This window comes from Phasianus colchicus, chromosome 4 (assembly GCF_987193195.1).
Source record: "Phasianus colchicus chromosome 4, bPhaCol1.hap1.1, whole genome shotgun sequence".
Classification (NCBI taxonomy): domain Eukaryota; kingdom Metazoa; phylum Chordata; class Aves; order Galliformes; family Phasianidae; genus Phasianus; species Phasianus colchicus.
In genome coordinates, this window is record NC_143439.1 from 36,110,520 (window position 1) to 36,132,050 (window position 21,531).

A 21,531-nucleotide genomic window follows, 5' to 3' on the forward strand; every position below is an offset into this window, starting at 1 on the left:
TTATCCTGTTGCTCACTGTGTATATTACACAACCAGATGCTTCAGATGCTTCCATACTCCAGAAATTTCAGGTAAAATTATCCATACAAAATTGTAGAGGTTATACAAATTGCTCTTTTAGACTCCTACAACTCTAAATAGTCACTAACAATATTTTCCATAGTGATCAGACAGGAAATAGAATTTTTTTTTACTCTGTAGCCATCTATATAATTGATGGTTTATTAATGCCATGGTCTCTATGGGTGGAGTATGTCTATCCAATATGGTATGAAAAGGTTTTGGAGAAAAAATTAGGCAGCAGGTCTTTTAATAACTTTCTAGTAGGTCTGAGTTTCCAAGTGAATATCAGTGTTTGTAAATTGGTACACATTTGGATAATCTTTTCAAATTGGTTCCATGCTTCCTGTGGAGATAAAGGGAATATAATTTGCTGACATCTGAGCAGAAGTCCTTCAGCAACAGCTTTGAAATATGACAGCCTGTGTCTAAATGATGTTTTTACCAAATGAGCTCATTAGGATTTGTTTGAATTACCACAAATAATTGTGTTTGAAAGTCTTAAGTAATTTAAATATCACTGTTGAAATTCTTATAATGCACACATGAGCCATAGGAAATGATTAGGTTTCCTAAGGGCAAATTAGAGTTTGTGGTCTGGACTTCTCAAATTTCATTTGATCAACTGTTAATGCCCAAATCTACTCTGTCTTTCCAACTGAAAACATCAGACAGCTAAGTATGCTATCAATTTCTTTCATCAAACATGTCAAACTGGCTTTTAATTACTGCTGCTTTGCGGTCTGTATGAGAGCCAAAGCTTAATCTTTGTCACAGATGTACGTGTTGACTTCGTTGGTCCAGGGAATAGGGGAATAATCATACTGAGTAGTAAATGTAATTATTGCTTTCATCACAGCTAGTCAAATTTTCACAAAGACCTGTTTTACAGGTGCTTCTTGATCTTGCCAGCCTTATTTTTGAAGAACAGCAGTCTTTGGAAGTAATTCTGAAGAAGATAGCTGCCACTATAATATCCTTCATGCAAGTGCAGAGGTGTACCATCTTCATAGTGGACGAAGATTGCACTGTGAGTAGGATTTTTTTATTTAAAGGCAGAAGAGCTTATTCCCTAGAGGATGTATGAACAACCCATAGGCTGCAGAAAAGGAGAAGGATTTTATTTTGTAATAATCTCTCACTATATTTAAGAGAGTCACTCCTGAATACAACAGCACAGAAGAAGAATTTACATAATGCATGTATTCACATAGTCACACTCTCTCTGCAAGTCAACCAAACTCCAGCACTTACTATTTAGTCTGTAGTTTGAATCTTTAGTGCAGAGAGAATCTAATTTCTCCCTGCAATTAGGATTCTCAATTGCAGGAAAAAGAAAAACAAAAACAAAACAAACCTATGTGAAAAGCAATACAGATTTGTTGAAATGCTTAGAAGGCATTGATGTCTTCATCTCCACAAGCGAAGTAGATATTATGCATTCTTGGTGCGTTCACTTGGATGAATGTTCAAATCTGGAACTTCCAGAGACAGGCTGTACAGCTTATATACTGGCATTTCTTCTCAGAGTGATCAGTAGAAATTCAAGATACTTCAGTGATATTAAAAATTATATATTTTTGTCATAGGATTCTATATTGTTGCTGCTTGATATGAAATGAAGTTGAACAATTTTATATCTACATTTATTACAGAAGAGATGTTGATAATAGCAACATGCTTTTCACATGAATACTACTACTCTAAGTTATTATATCCACATCTATAAATTATAATATCCTCTTGTTTTTTCAGGATTCATTTTCTAGTGTGTTTCATATGGAAGCTGAGGAATTAGAAGATTCAGCAGAAAATCAGAAGAGGTAAAACAATGAAATTAAGCTTTTGTTAACCACCAGAAAATGTTGAAGAAATTATGTTTTTAATATTATTTTTCATAATAAAGAACCTGTGTACTATTTCATCCCACCGGCTACCACATATTTCTGCTATCTATTGTGGAGCAGATCTATCCTGAAACATACTTAGACAAATAGTCACATCAAGAAGTCTAGGCGAACAAGGCCTGGCCTCTTCACTTTTTCAAGTCTAAAGTTCATTTTTAGAACTCAAGGGTAGGCTACAACTCAAGGAATATGACTGACAGAAAAAGAAAAGTCATAAAGTTCTAACTTCCAGTCACCTTCAAGATATGACTAGGAATTTAAACTGGGAGGAAGAGAAAGATGTAAAAATAAATGAATTCAAATATTCAGATTACATAGTTGGCAAAATTTAATCTGAACCTCTCTATATTAAGTTTTGAAAATTAACTGCCTCCATAATCTGTCATCACAGGCAGTTGATACCAATAGTGTCAGAAGAATGAGACACAGTCCTATCAAAAATACAGTACTACAGATGCCACGTCCAGAGAGAAAATTAAAATTTCCATACCTTTGATCTTTTTTTAGTGAACATTTCTGATACGAATTACATGCATTTGAAAATGAACTCCAAAGTGTGTAGCAAAAGCAAATACCTCTCAAACTGTATTGAGATGTTAGACAATGTACAGTGATAAAGTACATAGGTACAAAATAGTCATAAGATCACTGGATAACTGTTACATAAAGAGATAGAATTCACCTTCCTCTTTATTATCTTTTTTATGGTTACTAGTTGATGTACTCAGAACTTAATTTACTGCTTGCATGGACTGTCAATCATTTTTTTCTCATAATTGATAAGGAGGGACAGCTAGAACCTTAGCTGCGTATCTGAATTTTGCTCATGAAACAGCACAGTTACATCTCATGGACTATGAGTCCGCCACTGGAGTTAGAACTGGTGCTTTGTTTTAAGGTCACATTATCAGGCAATAGAAGAAATCTAACTACATGGATTAGATGGGAAGATATAATTTCAGGCTTATTACATAATCAAGGACCCTGAATCAAGCCCAAATCAGACAAGTGTTCAGAACTGTGGGGTACTGCCTTATATAACCAAGTTGGTGAAATAATGAAAGAATAATTTTCTCTCTTTAGCACCATGAACATCTTTTGCAAGTGCACTTGCACCAGAAGGATAACTAAAGTCAAGTCAAATGTCAGAGTAAACTGTAGGAGCTTGATGATAATATGTGCATTACTAGGACATACGCCCTCCTCTAATGCTGGCAATGTGTTCTGATTGAACTCCTCTAATTAAAAACTTAATGTCTACAAAAGCAGGAGATGATTGATCTTGTGAAGGTATTTTATGACCCAATTTGGAAAAATACATCTCTATTCCAATAGCAGAATCCCCATGCTTATTGCTCTTTTAGAACAAATTTGAAATAAACTTTGACATAGAAACATCACAGATATTACCAACTGCACTCAGTCTAAAGAATATCCATGTCTCATACAGTACTGATTTTTCAGGTGTGTCAGATTTGCAAATAGTTTGTTTTCAGAGTTGTTTATTTCAATGTAAACCCAGTTGCTTATTCTTTGTCCTTCACCTGCATGTCCTGTATTATTTCTTAAGTTTGATGTTTGGTGATAAAATTTTGGAATACTGAAGAAATGATGCAGTGTATAAATTAATTCTCCCAGTCATTTTGCAATGACAGATGGATTAGTGTACAGGATTTGAATTCAGTTCCACTATAATGCTGTTGCTTATATCTTTCTTGGCCCTGTATATGAAGGATATTTACAATTACTTGCTTTGCATAATGAAATGATTTGATGTCACACTAAGCATATAAAAATAATATTGCATCTTTCAGGGACTATGATACAAACAAAATCAATTATATGTATGCTCAGTATGTCAAGAATACAATGGAGCCTCTCAACATCCCAGATGTCTGTAAAGACAGAAGATTTCCCTGGACAGTAAGTAAAATAACCTTAGATTTGTAATTCAGAAATGAATTTTTCTTTTCTGTTTACCTTTCAAATCTTTCTTGCTTTTCCCTTAGTTTTTTTTCGTTGTTGTTTTGTTTGTTTGTTTGTTTGATTATTTTGTTTTTTGTTGTTTTCTTTTTTTCTAATTTAATGGTCACACAATGCTGCAAACACAAAGAGACTTACAACCTTTGCTTTATAAAATTCATCATCAGTGCAGAAATAATACAGTACTCACAAAGTGGGCAGGGTATCTCTACAGCCGTTATTTTAAAAGCTTAGCATTCATTTGTGAATGATGTGGAGAGCTTGCAATACATTCCTTGGAAAGCATTTAAGTGAAGAACAGTTGGAGGTTTTCATATTAATCCTCTGTAGCTTATTGTGATTGTCAGGACACTCTAAGAAGTTCCTTCCCTTTTATTCTCTCCCTTCCCTACTTATCTTGGCAAAGATTAATGATATGCATGCAAGTTCTTTGCTGTTTTGGATAAGCAATAACTGCACTTTTTTTTTCTGGAAGTTTTTGCTTTACGCTTCATCAGACACATGCTCATGCCATGATGTACTACGGAACTTATACTGCCAGTGCCAGTAGGGAAGCCACTTGGCAAGACTCAGATTACAGTCATGGGTGCACTGGAAGTTGTTGTCCATACAATGCAAAATTGTAATTCTGTGTTTTCCTCTTGAAAGAAATTCTTCTTACGATAGGCCTGTAAGCTGGGGAGGCTCAGGGAAAGAGTAAGAGGGAGAAGTTTTTATGGTGTTGAGCAGGTTTTTACTTTGTTCTGAATCACACAACCAAGAGTTCAGAAAGTACAACGCTGACTATGTTTGTACCAGTATGTGGGTAGGAGGAGCAGCATCATGGTGGGGAGCTATGTTGCTTCCCTTATTCTCTGTGCAAGGTTTCACTGATGTTCTGGAGTAGGCTTTTATGAAGGACAAAGCAAAAAAAAAAATTGAGTGCTCGCCATAGCACAGGATCCAAAGTTATCTTACTGCAGGAGTGGAAGAAAAAAAAGAATTGCATGGATATACTACATGAGATCATTAAAGACATAAGCAACTATTTTGAAGACATTTTAAAATACATAAAAGAATACCGAATACTGTCTGAAACAAAACTTTCTCTTTGTCAGAGGAGTTAAATTCTTACACATTTTCCCTGGAATCTAGATGATTTACACATTATGCATGTGAAAGAAACATAAAGAAAATAATGTTTTTTTACACAGCAACAGTGGCTGCATCTCTACCGCAACATAAGAGAAATCTGAAGGCTGGACTGTAGGCAAAATCTTTTTAAAGCTGACAAACCATGGCATGAGGAAAATCCCAGGTGTACCTAGTAAACTAAAAATGCTGACTTGCCTCTTTCTTTGGAGAATGTTCAACAGTTCACTTACTCACTTTACAAAAAGGACTTTGTGCTTTCTAAATGAATTGGCAGCCAACGTAGTGACATGAGGCAGAAAACCAGTATAGGTTCCTTCACAGGAGAGCCCTAATATTGCCTGCCTTGGGTCCAGTACATACTAGGACAGTAAGTAAACCAGCAGCCATGCATCTTTGTTTTCCCATGAACCAACAAAGCTAGAGTAGTGGAGATAAAGTTCAAATATCTCCAACACTCCTGGAAGCCATTTATGCCTGTTCTTGTTTAGACTCCTTCTTTTTCATTAATACTGGGTCAAATATTTTTTTTAAGCACTGTGAATTCTGTTCTTATCTCACTCCATACAAGTTTGAGTTTCAGTGCATTTGAACTTTACCGTAAAACAGCAGGTTCTTATTAGGGTAGCCTTAAACCAATTTTCATGCCAACTTGATTTAATGTTTCTCAATTGCCTCTGCTGGAGAGGTCTAGGGAGAGATGCTGGCTCTTACCCTTTTACAGCTGATTACACATGTACATCTTTTTAGACCAAAGTACAGAAACCAGTAAATCATAGTCTTGAGTTATTCCATCTATCCTTCTGATAATGAGCTACCAAATATTAAATTCCCATAGTCATGTAAAGTATCCATCATGACATAATCCTTAATATTTTCTTCAGATACTCATACTTTCTATTCCAGTTACAGGCAATATAGCTTTTGTGCATTCGCTTGCAAAGAAAGCTTTCAATCTCTTGCAGAGCACAAAATAGCAAAGCAAAAGTAGTAAAAACAAACAAACAATTCACCAAGCCCTTTGATCTGAAATATTGATGTGTGCACATCTTTTGTGCCACATACAATTAGAGATTGACCCTAATTTACTTCTCGGCAACTGCCGCATTATTCTAGAACTAAGAAGAGCTACAGAACAAAACTAGGTCACTTTCGCACGAGAAATTTGAAAAAGATGCCTTGTCATTTTGTTCTACCCATCCACATTTTTACTTCACAAATAAATTCAGTGTCCTTGTCTTGGAGCATGAAACAAACTGACAGCAAAATATACCCAACCTAGCAATGATAAAAGGTCTTTGGAAGACTGCAGGATGTTGACCTACTTGGAAAACTGGGCATTCTTCGGATCATAATTTGGTCTTCACCAAGGCACCTTTCATTGCATTGGTGGGTTAATTAAGTCATCTCAAACAAACCAAAAGGGTTTACAGAAAGTTTAGTGTCACAAAATACACAATTAGCTTATGGCATGAACTCTTCTTTCATAACCTGTATGGCCCTACTGCAAGTACAGGGGAGATGTTAGAAATGGAAGAGATCAGATAATTTCACAGCTCTTTAACTGATGAGAGTACAAAGGTGTCCTAAAGCCCAGAGATCTCTTTTCAGCTGCACTGAGTGAAAAACTTTGTCTTGGTGCAAAATTGTTGTTGTCATGAAAGTGAAGTGAAAGAACCTATTATAAAATTAACACATTTTTAGCATGATGTTGCAAGTCTCTGGAAGGTTTGAATGGTGATTATCATCATTACTTATATTATTTTTCACCAAAGCTTGTAACAGATGTACTGTTTATTACACCATCCAGCCAAAGATGTGCAAACTCTTCAAAGACATGGTTGCTGTCTGAAGGAACATGTGTAAGCCAATAATGCAAACTCTAGCTCTGCATTTTCACTTCAGGTACTTAAACACTGTCCTTAAAAATTTTAACTGTTTGTTTTATTTTGTTTGTTTAACAGACTGACAATGCAGAAAGTGTAAGTCAACATATAAAGAGTTTGCTGTGTACACCAATAAAAAATGGGAAAAAGAATAAGGTGATAGGTAGGTATCTTTACAAAAAATACTTTTACAAAAAATATTTTTGTATATTTCATGGAAATATCTATGTGTTCCACAGTACAATTTCAGCAACAAATGAAGGGCAAAATTCTTAATGTTTCCAGCCAACAAGTCCATTGCAAACATGCCTGTAAATTGCTTACCTTACAAGTAAGCAAGATACTAACCAAGTGTCTACAACAATCTTCTGATACTTCACCATTTTTATAGATTCAAAATACTCAGGTAGCCCTGAGTATTCAGGGCTAGATGGATAAACATCTGAATCGTTTGGAGGATCTAATCCTAACAGCACTTCAGGGCATATGCTTAATGTGTGTTAAGTCTTTCAGTGAATTTCAGATTCACCTTAGACAAGGTTATAATGATACTTTTGGAAATTACCAGGACCTCCCTGTACCATGGGAACTGGAATGCATGTCAGTGTGCTATGCTGGTAACAATAAGCTCCACAAAACAGAAATGTAAAATACACTGACTTCCAGACAGAACCATGAATGCAACTTCCTCAAGATTACAGAATTTGGGAAGAAAATCTTCCAAGAGTGCATTTTTAATCATTTTCAAGTAATTGTTGTTGAGAGTTATGACAAAACTACGTAATGAATGTCTATATTAAATATGAGATCCCTTTTCCATGAAGACAGATCTTATTTCCTTAAACAGAAACAGAAGCCTTGTCTTTTCTGAATTGAGTTCCCTGAAATTTTTTTATCAGCTTCTTCAGTGAGTTCTTTTATTACTTTGTTGTATATATTCTATCAGACTCTAGAAGACCAAGATAAAAATTGGACTATTGAGCTTTTATTAGAGATATTTTACTATGCTGTTAACTGCTGATAAAACAGTTGCATCTGATGTCATCTGGAGATTTTTTTTTGCCTGCAGAAGTTCAAGCTTAGTTACAGTCAGGGTACCTCTTTAGGTGGGTTTTTCAAGCCTGAACAATGGGAAATGATCAAAGTCCTTTAAGGACAGCACAGATAAGCTCAGATCTTTAATAGGATGAGGTCAAAAAGTTTTCTTGGGGGCAATACCCAAAAGTTTCTTTTTCATAATATATATGATATAAGATTATTTTAAGTCTCTCTTTTTTTAAGATTAGTACACCCATTACCAGAACTTGGGGTATGGAATGTACAGGTGTGGGGTGAGGGTGGGAAAAGCTCTCCACAGCAAAAGCAAGCAAATCTTACTGGAAGAGAGGTGAACTTTTTATTCTCCTGACTTGCACACTTTTCAGGTATGTGGTGAAAACTTTATTGAATCTTTCTTTGGTTTTCTATGTCCCAGTAAAAGAATTTTGAGTTCCTTTAATTCTAATGTATGGACCCCTGAATGCTCTGGTGAATTTTCTGAAATATACCAAAGAATGTACTTGCTGTAGTTGTAGTTGTCGTTTTCCCAGTTTTTTTTTAAGGCATTAATGTTTATCCAAATTCTTTGTCTTCTAAGAATTCATTTGCTTTTATGGCTTACTTGGTTGTGTTTGTTACATCACCGTTGCTATGGAAATAATTATAAAATTATAAACAGTACTAAAGAGAGATCTGAAAGTAAGTTCCATGAGATTTTCCCTGAGTTTTATAAGTTTACTTCTTTTTCCCAGGGAAAGATAATCTTGTTTTTGGTCAATCCTTATTCTCTAAAATTATATATTTTTACTACCAATTAAGGATCTACCAATCCATTAAGTCAGAATCCTGTTTGCAATATTCAGATACCACAATGCCTGCCCAATGGTTCACAATTACAGCTGTAATATTCTTATCTCTTTAGAGGAATCTGATACTAAAATAACAGTTCCCTGAAGAGAACATGATTTGAAAATAGGTCAGTGTTCATATATTGCCATTAGACATTAAAACTTCTACATGCAAGGCCACTGTTCTTCTAAAAACATAGTTTAAATGTGTGCATAACATTCTTTTTCTCCTTTTTTCTGTCTACTGTAAAAGGGCAGATACAAACTTGCTCCCTCACAGACTGTATATTTCTTTCAATTAAAAACCTTAGTGAGGTTTCTTAGTCTGTAAATTTAGAGTATTACAATCCTAGAAATACCTCCATATATATAAAAAACAAACAAACAAACAAAAAACCAGTAGCATTGATAAGACCTTAGAGGAGCTGCTGACAATGTTCAATATTAGGACTGCTGTAAAATAGTATTAATTATAATTTCATCCCTATCTACAAGCAGAAAGCAAATCCATCTTCTCTGGCCTTATGGTGGCAAAGTGTAAGGCATTCAGATTCTGTTCACATAGCCTATTTAAATTACAAGTAGCTTTGCTAGAGCAAGACAGCCTGAAAGTTGGTTATAGTGTTTTAGAAACATCACACTAAATAGTTACCTTCCCTTTTGTTGGTAAAGTACATATTTAATGTTCTCTATAAAATATGTGAAGCATACAGACTGGTAAGCAATTACATTTTACATCAAAATAAGACTTTTGCAATTACTATTTTTTTTAGATTTTTTAGTTTGCAACTAAGTTTTTCACTGGGACACCTATTTACAACTGAGTAGGAGAATGTTAGCTTTTATCCTTAAAACTGCTAGTACTTACACTCTTGAGAGCAAGGAAACGTATGGACATCCTTAAGACAATAATACGCTCACTGCTGTTTTGGACAATGTATGCTTACAAAGCAGCTGCTTTAATTCATATTCTACTTTCTTAGCAAAAACTGCCATGCACTAGATAAGCTAAATTGAGGTATATAAGTGAATTCCCATCTGCTTAATATGGTGCTGAAAATTTAATCCGCAGGCTTCGTAAAAGTTACCTCTCAGACCCCTCAATGTCAAGTGCACAGAGGAGTCTGGCACTAGTCAGCAGTAATAAATGGAAAATGAACAGATGCAACTACCAATCATTTTGAAGCTAACAATCTGATTTCTATAAGATGCTTTTTGATGACTTCAGTAATCTTTGAAGCAGGCTGTAATTCAATCACATCTTCATACAGTCAGCGAATATATATGCGAACTTTGAGCCTCAACTTGGTTATTATCTGTTAAGTTCATTTATTTTAAAAAATTTCCAGTACTGACTGAAATAAGGAAGCAAAAACTCTGTGTACCAGTGTTCTGACTTTCATAAATGTTCTTTTGGCATGCTTACAAAAATTTAATTAGCCTCCAAAGGACAAATTGTCTTTAGGGATTATATCAATCTAGAATTCTATTAATAATAATAGGATGAAAACTATCCTAGAATTTCACCTACATTTTAGCTTTGCAAATTCTAGTGTTTTTTAGGTCTACTAAGTAATATATGCTTTAAGATTTATGCTTTAATACAAGGACACCCATCTAATAAGCTTTAAGAAAGAAAAAGAAAAAAAAAACCAAAAAACAACTCTATAGCATTCCTGTGTGTAACTTTTATGTATATTGGTGGTTTGTACTGTAGGGTAAACGGTAATAGACTTAGTAGTTCTCTTGATGTTCCATTCTATAGGTGATGTTTTGACAATTCAATCTTTTACTTCTTCACATTTCTCTATCCTGACTTAGGGGTTTGCCAGCTTGTGAATAAGATGGAAGAAAACTCAGGCAAGATCAAGGCTTTCAACAGAAATGATGAGCAGTTTCTGGAAGCATTTGTCATCTTTTGTGGCTTGGGGATTCAGAATACACAGATGTATGAAGCTGTAGAAAGAGCAATGGCCAAACAGATGGTGACATTAGAGGTGAGTTCAAAATTTAATTGGCACAAAACAGATATTCATATTCTCCGAATCTTGTCTGTTTCTACACATAAATGCAACTACTCACATGAACAGAAATTATTCTCCTTCATGAGAACAGCATTTGGCCTGATGAGTTGCACGGGAATTTTTCTGCTTATTTCCATGTCTCCCAGCAGACTATTTTATTTGGTATTGTATTTTAACTTGACTCATGAGATTTAGCAGTGAACTGAACACATCTTTTCCTTTACACAAGGCTACCCATTGGCAACATAGTTAGTTTGTTCTGTTGCGTAGGAAGAGGAAATGGTTTAGGGGATTAGGAGCTTCCTTTTCTTGTCTGAGGTTTTCTGTGATGATTTTGGCTCAGTCCTTTAGACAAACTGGTTTGTGGAGCAACAACAGCATTATTGTAGGTTTTCAGCAATTTCCTCAAACTCCATCAAACCATATCAAGTCTTAGCCATTGAATTGGTTACTGTTAAGTTTAATAGCTAAAGAGGGCTTTAGTTAGAGAAGCTGAATTACTCAGAGGTGATAACTTGAAGCTGAATGTGAAAAATTTGTAGACTTTGGATCTCCTAACATTCTTTATGTAAATAGAGTATTTGGAGGATTCTGAAATGTGGATTATGTATCCTGTAGCCTCTAAAAAAAAGAAGAAAAAAATCACCTCTCTCAAATAAACCTGTATAAAATCATGTTGGGTAAAAAGGTAGTAAAATTATTGTCAAAATTATTTAAGTACTTTAAAAAGAAGCTGTTTGGTTACGTGGCAAATTAGCAATTCTTTCTCCTGCCATAACACTTCACAGTATATGAAGTCCTTACCTCCAAGTTCCATAATAGAAAAAGATTATAAGTTAATACCTAAATTGACTTCTTTATAAAATAATTTATCTTTAGTTGCTAAAACAATCTGAAACATTTTCATGTTCTGAGTTCTCACAATTGAAAAATATGAGCTTATTTTGTTAATTTAAAACAAACGTTTTCTTTCAGGCTTTTCTGCCAAATTTCAGTTAAGGCAAAATTTTCTTTTATGTCTGAATAAACTTCTGAAAGGATTATTATGGCAACAATGTCAGGCACATAATTATAGCTCTTTCATGAATTATTTGTCTTTAAAAGTGGGGCATGAAAACTTTCCAAAGAGAAAATCAGAGTTCTTTGCTCATTTATAGAAACTATTTACGTTTTCTTGGCCTAATTATATCAAGAAGATTCTGTGCTGTTGCAGATCTCTTCCTACATGCTTTCAGAACTTAAAAGCAGTGCAGGCCCTGCAGAGACACTACATTTCATCAGCGAGAGCAATGTCATGCAAGAGCAGTGTAATGCAATGAAAATTCTGTTTTCTGAAACCTCTGTTTTATCACATTGCTCTTTTGTTTGTACTAAGGGCTCCTTTTCTCTTTAGGTTCTCTCATACCATGCTTCTGCTGCTGAGGAGGAAACAAGGGAGCTGCAGGTAACAGCGGTAATTGAATTTTTTCCTATTACTTTTGAAATATTCCACTGATATAACAGTGAAGGGAGGTCCTTTACACAGATGTGATCCCTACATATGCAGAAGTACACACTTTTCAGAAATAAAAATTACAATAAACCTAACATTACAATGTACAGAGGGCTGCAGTTACAGAAACAAACAAACAAACAAAACAGAAAAATAAATAGTTACTGACATAATGACGGCCATTCATATGAATTTAACTGACAGCAGCAGTTGATGCAATAATACTATCAACTTTTAATGATTAAGTATTTCAGAAGCAGGAAAAAAAACCCGAAACCTTGTGAACTCTTCTTCTAGCAGTTAAGTCTGAATTTTGTATATTTTATATCTTTGGTATATTTCAAGCTTCCCAAGCATGGATGCAGGTTTATGGCCTATGACAGAAATTCAGCATTTAATTATTCTTATGTTTACTTTTCTGTGTGGTGTCCCGTTGTACTCATGTTTAATCATGTGTTTACAAACCACTGCCTTAGGAGTCACTATAGCCATGATTTCAAGTATAGTTCAAAGCACATGTTGTGCTTAGTCTCTGCTGTTCTTTCTGTTGGAACACAGTGTTCTGGGCAAATTGCATCCCCTCTACTGCAAGGAAGACAATGAAAGTGGTGGAGGGATGAAGAGGAAGATAAACAAAGGGGACTACAAGGGGACCACATAGTAAGGGACTGGACTGGACAAAGCAGGGTGCCACAGAACAAGGCACAACTAAGGATCATATACCACATTGGATAATTTTGGAATGATTATATGGTGTCACACACATTTTGAACCTCAGTTCTACCACACTGTTGCTTTCTGGTAAAAAGGCACTGGCAAGAATAGTATGCTACACATCTGCAGTGGTTTCTTTTAAGGGCTTGTGTTGCAGTCCCTGTGGTTGCAACTATACTGGTAGACAAAACAGAACCACACAAAATGCAGCACTGAAACAGCATTCATCTCTACTGCTCAACTGCCCGTACGACTCCTACCACAATTTTTGCCCTTTTAAACCACCACTTCTTAAGGCAGTACCAGAGCACACAGCACATGCTGTCTTCAACAGCCTGCATAGATGAATGCAATAGATTTAGATTTCTCTATCTTACTGTCTAGCAGCACTAATTTGAGAAAGTAATAAAATTATTTCAGATAATTAGCTGAAAAAAGAAAGTATGCACTAAAAATAATGATATCTTAAGACTTCAGGCCAGCACATGGATCCCAATGCAAACCAATCAGCAAACACTATTTAGAGTAAACGTGTCAATTTGTGGTGTTTGGCCTCATTACCAAAGAATGGACCCGTCTTTCTATCTTCTTTGGAGCATGCTTGGTCATGGAGAGGGTTTTGTTCAATAAATTATTTTCCTTTTTCCATCAGTAGCCAACACAGATCTCTGTAGTCTTGCTATTTCACAGAACAGACCTTTATTTCCAGTGAACCTCTATTTTGAGAAAAAAAGAAAACTGTAATCTTTCTAAATTGGAAAAACAGTCAAATTGTGTTCAACATATTAGAGACTATTTCCTGTAATGGACTTTCCATCCAACCTTGAATTTGTGTGGGATTTGTTGCTCTAGCTGGATGCATATGTAAATCTATTGGGCTCAATGGAATTCATCCCAGGGTACTTAGAGTTGGCTGCTGTCATCACAAGACCTCTCTCAATTATTTTTCAATAGTCCTGGGAATCCAGAGAGGTCATAGTCAACTCAAAGCTGGCAAACATTGTCCCAGTTTTCAAGAAGAGTGACAAAAATGACCCTGGTTATTAGAGATCTGTCAGTATCACTTCAGTTCCTGGCAAAATTATGGAGAAGATTATTCTGGAAGTCATTGAAAAACACCTGAGAGACAACACAGTCACTAGTCATAGCCAACGCAGGTTCACAAGGGGAAAGTTCTGTTTAACAAACTTTATCTCCTTTTATAACAAGGTTACTCACTTAGTTGACCAAGAAAAGCCAGCTGATGTAACTTTGGTTTCAGCAAAACATTCCATACTGTTTATCACAGTATGTTCTGGACAAAGTGTCCAGCATACAGGTAGAAGAAAAAATGTAACATGATGAGTGAATAATTAGCTGATGGATTGGACTTCAAACGGTTACAGTAAATGAAGTTACATTAGGCTGGCAGCTGGCATCACTAGTGGGCTTCCACGGGGAGCCATTTTAAGGCTAGTTCTCTTCAGTGTTTTCATCGGTGACTCAGACACAGGACTTGAAGGTATATTAAGTAAATTTCTGGACAACACTAAATTAGGAGAAGCAACTGACTCCTTTGAGGGCAGGGAGGCCTTGCAGAGAGATCTTGACAAATTGGAGGGCTTGAAATTTCAGCCACATGAAATTTCAAAAGAGCAAGTGTCAGATTCTGCACCTGGGATGAGTCACCTGAGTACAGGCTGATGAATATGTGGCTGAAGAGCAGACTTGCAGAAACGGATATGGGGATTCTAGTTGACGGCAAGTTGAATGTGAATCAGCAGTGTACTCTGGCAGCCAAAAGGGCCAGCTGTACCCTGGGATGCATCATGCTCAACACTTCTAGGCTGGTTGAGGGAAGGGATTGTCCTGTTCTGCCCTGTGCTTGTGCAGCCTCATCTTGAGCACTGGGTGCAGTTTTGAGAGCAACAATATAAGGACATGAAGCTATTAGAGAGCATCCAAAGAAGGGCAATGAAGATGGGAAAGAGTTTAGAGGACAAGACATATAAGAAGCAGCTGAGGTCCCTTGGTTTGTTCAGCCCAGAGCAGAGGAGGCTGAGGTCAGGACTCGTGGTTGCTGCAGCTCCTCACAGGGAGCAGAGGACAGGTGCTGATCTCTGCTGTCTTGTGACAGTAACAGGACCCAAAGAAACAGCATGGAGCTGCATAAGGGGAGAGTCACATTGGAAAAGATTCTTCACCAGAAGATGACTGGACACTGGAACAGGCCCCCAAGGCAGTGGTCATGGCCCCAACCTTCCTGGAGTTCAAGGAACATTTGGATAATGCTCTTAGAAACATGGTTTGATTATTGGGTAGTCCTGCATGGTCCCGGGAGTTGGACTCAATGATCCTTGAGAATCCTTTCCAATTCAGGATATTCTATGATTTTAAGACTGTTGTAATTCTTCCCGCTTACCAATGAGAAACTCTCCTAATTATATTCTAGATAGAAAAGCTTTCCTAAGCATGCTTATCCATGATGATATATATAGTTATCTGCAGAAGATTAAACAAAATCAAACAAAAAAAACACTCGTGAAATCTTCCCAAAGCCACAAATGATATCAGTAACAACCCTGTACTATCCACCTTTTCTTCTCAGGAACCTGGAAAAGGAATAGAATCAGCCATTTTGTATTGTCTAAACAGCAAAAGGAATTTAGAGTACAAGCACCCACGTGAAAAAGACCTTCCTAAAAACTACCTTTTCTTCCATAACAAGTTATGGAGAACAGGATATTAATTTTGAGCTTGTTCTGCAATTGTCCAGAAAAATGGGAACCTCATACTGGGAAAGTGATTTTTAATGTATAGTATAGTGTAAGACTTATCACTTATTTAGTTGACAACTTTAACATCCATACTTTGATGGGCATTCAATACTTATACTCTACATTTTATAACTGGAAAAAATACAGCTGTTATATATAGAGATATGATGAAAGATATAATAAAAGTTACAGATTTTAAAATGTACTGAGTTTTTGCATCTACTTTATAATTTCAAATTTCAAATCAAAGTTGTATGATTGTACTCAAGATACATTAAAAGCATTGTTCAAAGATTTTAAAGATGATCCGATGAGAGGTGAACCCTAATTTTTCAGACTTTTAGCCCTGAGAAAGTTCTGCTTGTGGACATGTTCTAACTTCCACAATAGTTGAATGTGGATTCCACCACTGTCTCATTTTCACAATCTCTCAATTTCATACATCCTCTTTGTTATAGTTTCTCTTGGGTGACTTAGGTAAGATTTTCTGATCATGCAATACTTTCTTATTCTTTTGATCTGTGGAAAAGCATTAAATCAAAGAAACGAATGAGGCAGTGTTAAAGTGGAAGAGCTAAGGAAAGATAAATGGGAAGTAATAATCAGATTTAAAAATAACATTAAGGTAAAATGTAGGATCTCACTACTTGTCTGCTGAAAAAGCATTTATGTTATGCTTTCTCTTTTCTAGTTCAATTTTGTCCTCTTATTCTTCTCTAGGCTGCTGTAGTACCATCTGCACAATCTCTCAACCTGACTGACTTCAACTTCAGTGATTTTGAGCTATCAGATTTTGAAACAACACTGTGTACAATTCGAATGTTCACAGACCTCAACTTGGTGCAGAATTTTCAAATGAAACATGAGGTATGAATGTTGTCAGATGCTGCTTCACATAAAGAAACAAATTAATTACTGGAAAATCAGAAGAACAGTGAAAGGAACCTACAGCAAATGCATTTGAAAATCTGTATTTAAAAGTAGATAGCAAATTATGAAGGTATTTAAAGTAATGGGGTTTCTTTCTAGTTTGATTCAACTGAATAATTAACAACTTGGTGGATGGACTAGAAAATGCATTTAGAAAACCTGGAGAACTGGAAATGTGGTTAAAATTCTAGTGAGTTTTAAAAAGTATAGCAGTATTTCAAAAACAGCAAGACTACATGCATAAGTACTCAGATGCATAAATTAGAGATAATAAACAAAAGAATAGGTAGTACTAACACACACCAAAAAAAACATATCCAGGCTAATATTACCAGAAGCTATGAGAAGTCAGTTACGTTCTACAGTAGCAAAAAAGGCAAATATTGTTCTTTACTTGCACGGGAGTGGCATTTAAGGCCCATGGAGTAATTATATCATAGCTCATAGATTTGCAAGAACAAAATAGCACTATGACAATAAATACAAGTACACATCTCAATAGACATAAGAGAGCATTAACAGCTTTGAAGCTACAGCACTGTTTTTCCATTCTAGAACTAAAGAAACTAGCACTTTTCTCCTTATTTAAGAGTAGAAAAACAGAAAATACTGCTGTTCTTGTGCAGAATTGTTTATGTGGATGAATGATAATGGATTTTCATTTCTGTCACCTTTCAGTAGGAACTCTAAAAATCATCTTGAACAAACAAAAAAATCTTGAAGTCCTCAGCCTGTATTTAACAGATGGCAGTATGCAGTTTGCATTTAAACTAAGTGATCTGTTTTAGTGTGCATATGATTACCATGTTCAAGACTTTTGCTCTCTTAAAAGTAAAGTATAACCCACAACTTTTATTACATTTGTGTAAAACATTCAGAACATACTTTCTTCCTTCCTAAAAAATGCAACCCAGCAATACAGTAATCACTGTCTTTCTATCATGCTTGCTTTCCTTAGTCCAATTCTGCTTGTCTTTTGACAAGCTGATATAAGAGAAAAGACATGTTCGTTATCAAAACATTTCTCAAGAAAGCTCTGTAATTAAAATATGAATTGTCTCCATGAAATATGTTGTTACAAGCAAGCATTTTTTTCCTACCAGTTAGTTCAATATAAGTCAGTTTCTGAGTTAACAGCAGCTTCTAGCTAACACAGAAGATACTAACATAGGCTGGATGTTAGGAAATACTACTATTCCAAAAGAGTAGTCAGGCACTGGAATGGGCTGCCCAAGGAGGTGTTGGAGTCACCGACTCTGAAGGTGTTCAAGGAACATTTAGACGTTGTGTTGATGGACATGGTTTAGTGAGAACTATTGGTGATAAGTAGACAGTTGGACTGGATGATTTCGTAAGTCTTTTCCAACCTTGGTGATTCTATGATTCTATGATTCTATTATTTATTTTTTAGTCCTTATTCTATTATCTATTTATTTATTATTATTAGCCAGAATAAAACCACAAATGTTACATTCCCAAGGAGAAACTATATGATTGTAAGCGTTTTATCTATATTTACAGATACAAGTGTGTTATTTTAGAACTGAACTGAGGTAAGAGGAAAAATGTTCTGTATGACAGTTTTCAATTGAGAAGGATTTGTTTTCCTAAAAAGAAACTTTTAATATATTTACAGTTAACTATATGATGCTGTTTCTTAAAGGTTCTCTGCAGATGGATTTTAAGTGTGAAGAAAAATTATCGGAAAAATGTTGCTTATCACAATTGGAGACATGCCTTTAATACAGCACAGTGCATGTTTGCTGCTTTAAAATCTGGTAAAATTCAGGTACATTTTGCTGTTACTACATTTAAGAACCTTCTGTCTGAATAAATTTTGTAATGGTACGTAGTTCTGATTGTCATGTCAATAAGACGTTCAACATTACAGCATCACAAATGAAATCAAAGTTTTTCTGCTGAAGACTTCTGGCTTTAAGTGCTTGGCTTGTTAAATTGTTGTCATGTTGTTATGCATTCAGTTTCAGTTAAATCCTTTGGAATGATTGAGTGGATACTCCCAATAGGAATATCTCAAAGAAGTCACATACATGATTATATATACATTTTTTGAGTCAATGCTTATGCTACGAGCAAGTCTAAAAGCTGGAAAAAGAAAGGGATCAATCCTACTTCAGAATGTTTCCTTCTAATATTCAGCAGGAATTTCTTTAAGTTCATACAGAGTTGTCTGCAGTTGTAGACAAACAATAGAACATTTTTAGAAATAAAAATTTAAATGATATTTTCAGTGCTTTTAAACAATACTTAAAATTTCCACTTAAAAGGAAAACAGTAATTTCAAAAATTCAAAAAGCCTAATTGTTATTTATTACAAATACTGAAGAACCAGATGATCTCGTAGAAAGAAAAACTTGTTTTCAAGATTGATCCGAAATAAATTTGCAGGATTTTTTTGTGTTTTTTTTTAAGAAAAGAAAATGTTCCTGTCCATTCTGAATGAATGTGCTTCTCAGTTCGATTGCAGACAACTGTTTCTTGCTCATTTATTCTATTTTACCATAAGAACTTTTGAAAGAAAAAAATAATTCTATCTGTAGACTAAACAGCTGTACCAATGATGACAAGGCATTCCCTGCCTCTGCAAACTTTATCTCACTTAAAAAAAGGCAAAGGGCACTAGAAGAGACAAAGGCAAAGGCATTCCCATTCCTTCTACATTAAAAAGAAACATGGTAGTTTTGCTTTGTGTACAGTACAGCAATCTCAGATGATCCTGATAGTTTGCTATTTTTGGAATCCTGTCAATCTCCACTGCAATTTCCATATATATATATATATTTTCCAAACTGCATTGGATACCACTCTCATTTTCACATCCTAGATTCTTGATTCAGAAACTGCATTGAACATAAGTCTCTCAATTTCATTTGAGAGGAAAAACAAGCAATAGGACACCTAAGTGAAATGTAGAATCAGTCATTTCTAACCTGATCTGACTAGAACAAGCTGCATTATCTAGAAAACAGATGGAATACACAAAAGCTTTATCTGCTTGAAGAAAATCTGGATTCAGCCACACAGAATTCGGCCCCTCAGCATCTGTACAGTTCTGTTTTTCAAATTCCTGTCCTGATTTTTTACTTGCTATACCTATTCCATTAAAAATATGTTGCAAGAATGCTGTAGCTTTGTCCAGCCTCTCTTTGTCACTGGTCAGGTTTAAAGAAATATTTTATCAATTTGTGTTAAATAATATTAAAGATGAGGAATAGCTATGAGAGAGAAACAGTAACCTGTCCACTAATCTTTGCTGGAGCTCCAGAATAAGTTCATAACAATGAATCAGATGCTGCTTAATTTTGTTTTCCATGGGTTTTGAACTTCTGTTAATGTATTTGTACAGTGGATTGGTGAAGATCATGTCATTTTTTCATTCTGATTATTCCAAGGACGTATGTACTTTTATACTGATTCAGGGAATGTAGCCTAACTCCCTTGAGTCTATATAGAAGCTGAAATAAAAGTGATGGGTCCTGATGCTGCCTTTTTGCTATCAGATGATATCATACAAGTCACTGTGTCTTCTTCTGCACCAGTAATATACTTTCCTCATCAGTAATATAGGCCTAGAGGATGTTACTTCTTTCTGAATACTGCATTGACGCCTATGGAGAATGATTCCTGTTGAAAACCACAACTTCAGAGATAACCCCTTATTCTCACTATACAGTTTTATGTCTGTGGCCTCTTTGGGCCAAAGCTGCATCACCTACATAGGTAAAAACAAGATGACAGATATAAAACACATTTTGCAAAGAAATCACAAAGCTAACTCACTTCTTGTATTACTTTGTACATACAGAGCAAACTGACTGACTTGGAAACACTGGCTTTGCTGATAGCAACTCTAAGCCATGATTTGGATCACAGGGGAGTGAACAACTCTTACATACAAAGGTAAGGAAGTATACTGAGAGATCTTAAATTTAAAAAAATGAATGCACAAGTACACAGAACCAAATTATGTACAACTTAATTGATTTGATAATGTGAGGCTGTGCAAAGAAAAGGTCTTCACTAAGCAGTAAGCACAGGAAAAGCCAGAGACATTTAAGGAGGCCAAAGCAAAGACATAACTCATTGAATCGTAAGAATCATAGATTGGCTTGGGTTGGAAGAGACCTCAAAGCTCATGTTGTTCCAACCCCCTATCATGGGCAGGGTTGTCAAACATCAGATCAGGCAACTCAGGGCCCCATCCAACCTGGCTTTAAACACCTCCAGGGATGGGGTATCCCTGATTATTCCAAGTTTCTCTGAGCAGCCTATGCTTGGGCCTCATCACCCTCTGCATTTATAATTTCTTCCTAATATCTAACCTGTATCTCCCCTCTTTTAGTTCAAAGCCATTCCTCCTTGTCCTATCACTATCTGCCCATGTAAAAAGTCAGTCTCCCTCCTGCTTATCCTCAAGGGCACAATGAGGTCTCCCTGGAGCTTTCTCTTCTGCAAGAAGAGAACAAGGCTGGCTCCCTTTCTTTATAAGAGATATGCTTAAGCCCTCTCATCATTTTCATGGCCCTCCTCTGGACCCACTCCAACATCTCCATATCTTTTAACACAGCCCGGTATGCCGTTGGCCTTCCGGGCTGCAAGCATGCACTGCTGGCTCATCTCCAGCTTTTCATCCACTGGAATTTCAAGTCCTTCTCCACTGGGCTGCTCTCAGTGAGTTATTCTCCCAGTCTGTTCACATATCTGGGACTGTCTTGACCCAAACGTAATACCTTGCACATAA

General features: G+C 35.8%; 1 protein-coding gene across 6 annotated transcripts in view; it reads left to right on the forward strand.

The window, feature by feature from the left end:
- PDE5A (phosphodiesterase 5A) overlaps positions 1-21,531 on the forward strand; it is a 133,065-nt gene that overhangs the window by 95,387 nt on the left and 16,147 nt on the right. For 5 of the 6 annotated variants that reach the window (XM_090139212.1, XM_031596897.2, XM_090139209.1 and 2 more), the window contains exons 6-14: positions 953-1,090; positions 1,816-1,883; positions 3,782-3,890; positions 7,046-7,130; positions 10,675-10,850; positions 12,271-12,330; positions 16,560-16,706; positions 18,433-18,558; positions 20,596-20,690. In XM_090139212.1, coding sequence (XP_089995338.1) covers positions 953-1,090; positions 1,816-1,883; positions 3,782-3,890; positions 7,046-7,130; positions 10,675-10,850; positions 12,271-12,330; positions 16,560-16,706; positions 18,433-18,558; positions 20,596-20,690 — 1,004 coding nt within the window. The remainder of the gene's footprint in view (positions 1-952; positions 1,091-1,815; positions 1,884-3,781; positions 3,891-7,045; positions 7,131-10,674; positions 10,851-12,270; positions 12,331-16,559; positions 16,707-18,432; positions 18,559-20,595; positions 20,691-21,531) is intronic. The other variant, XM_031596898.2, reaches the window with a different exon arrangement.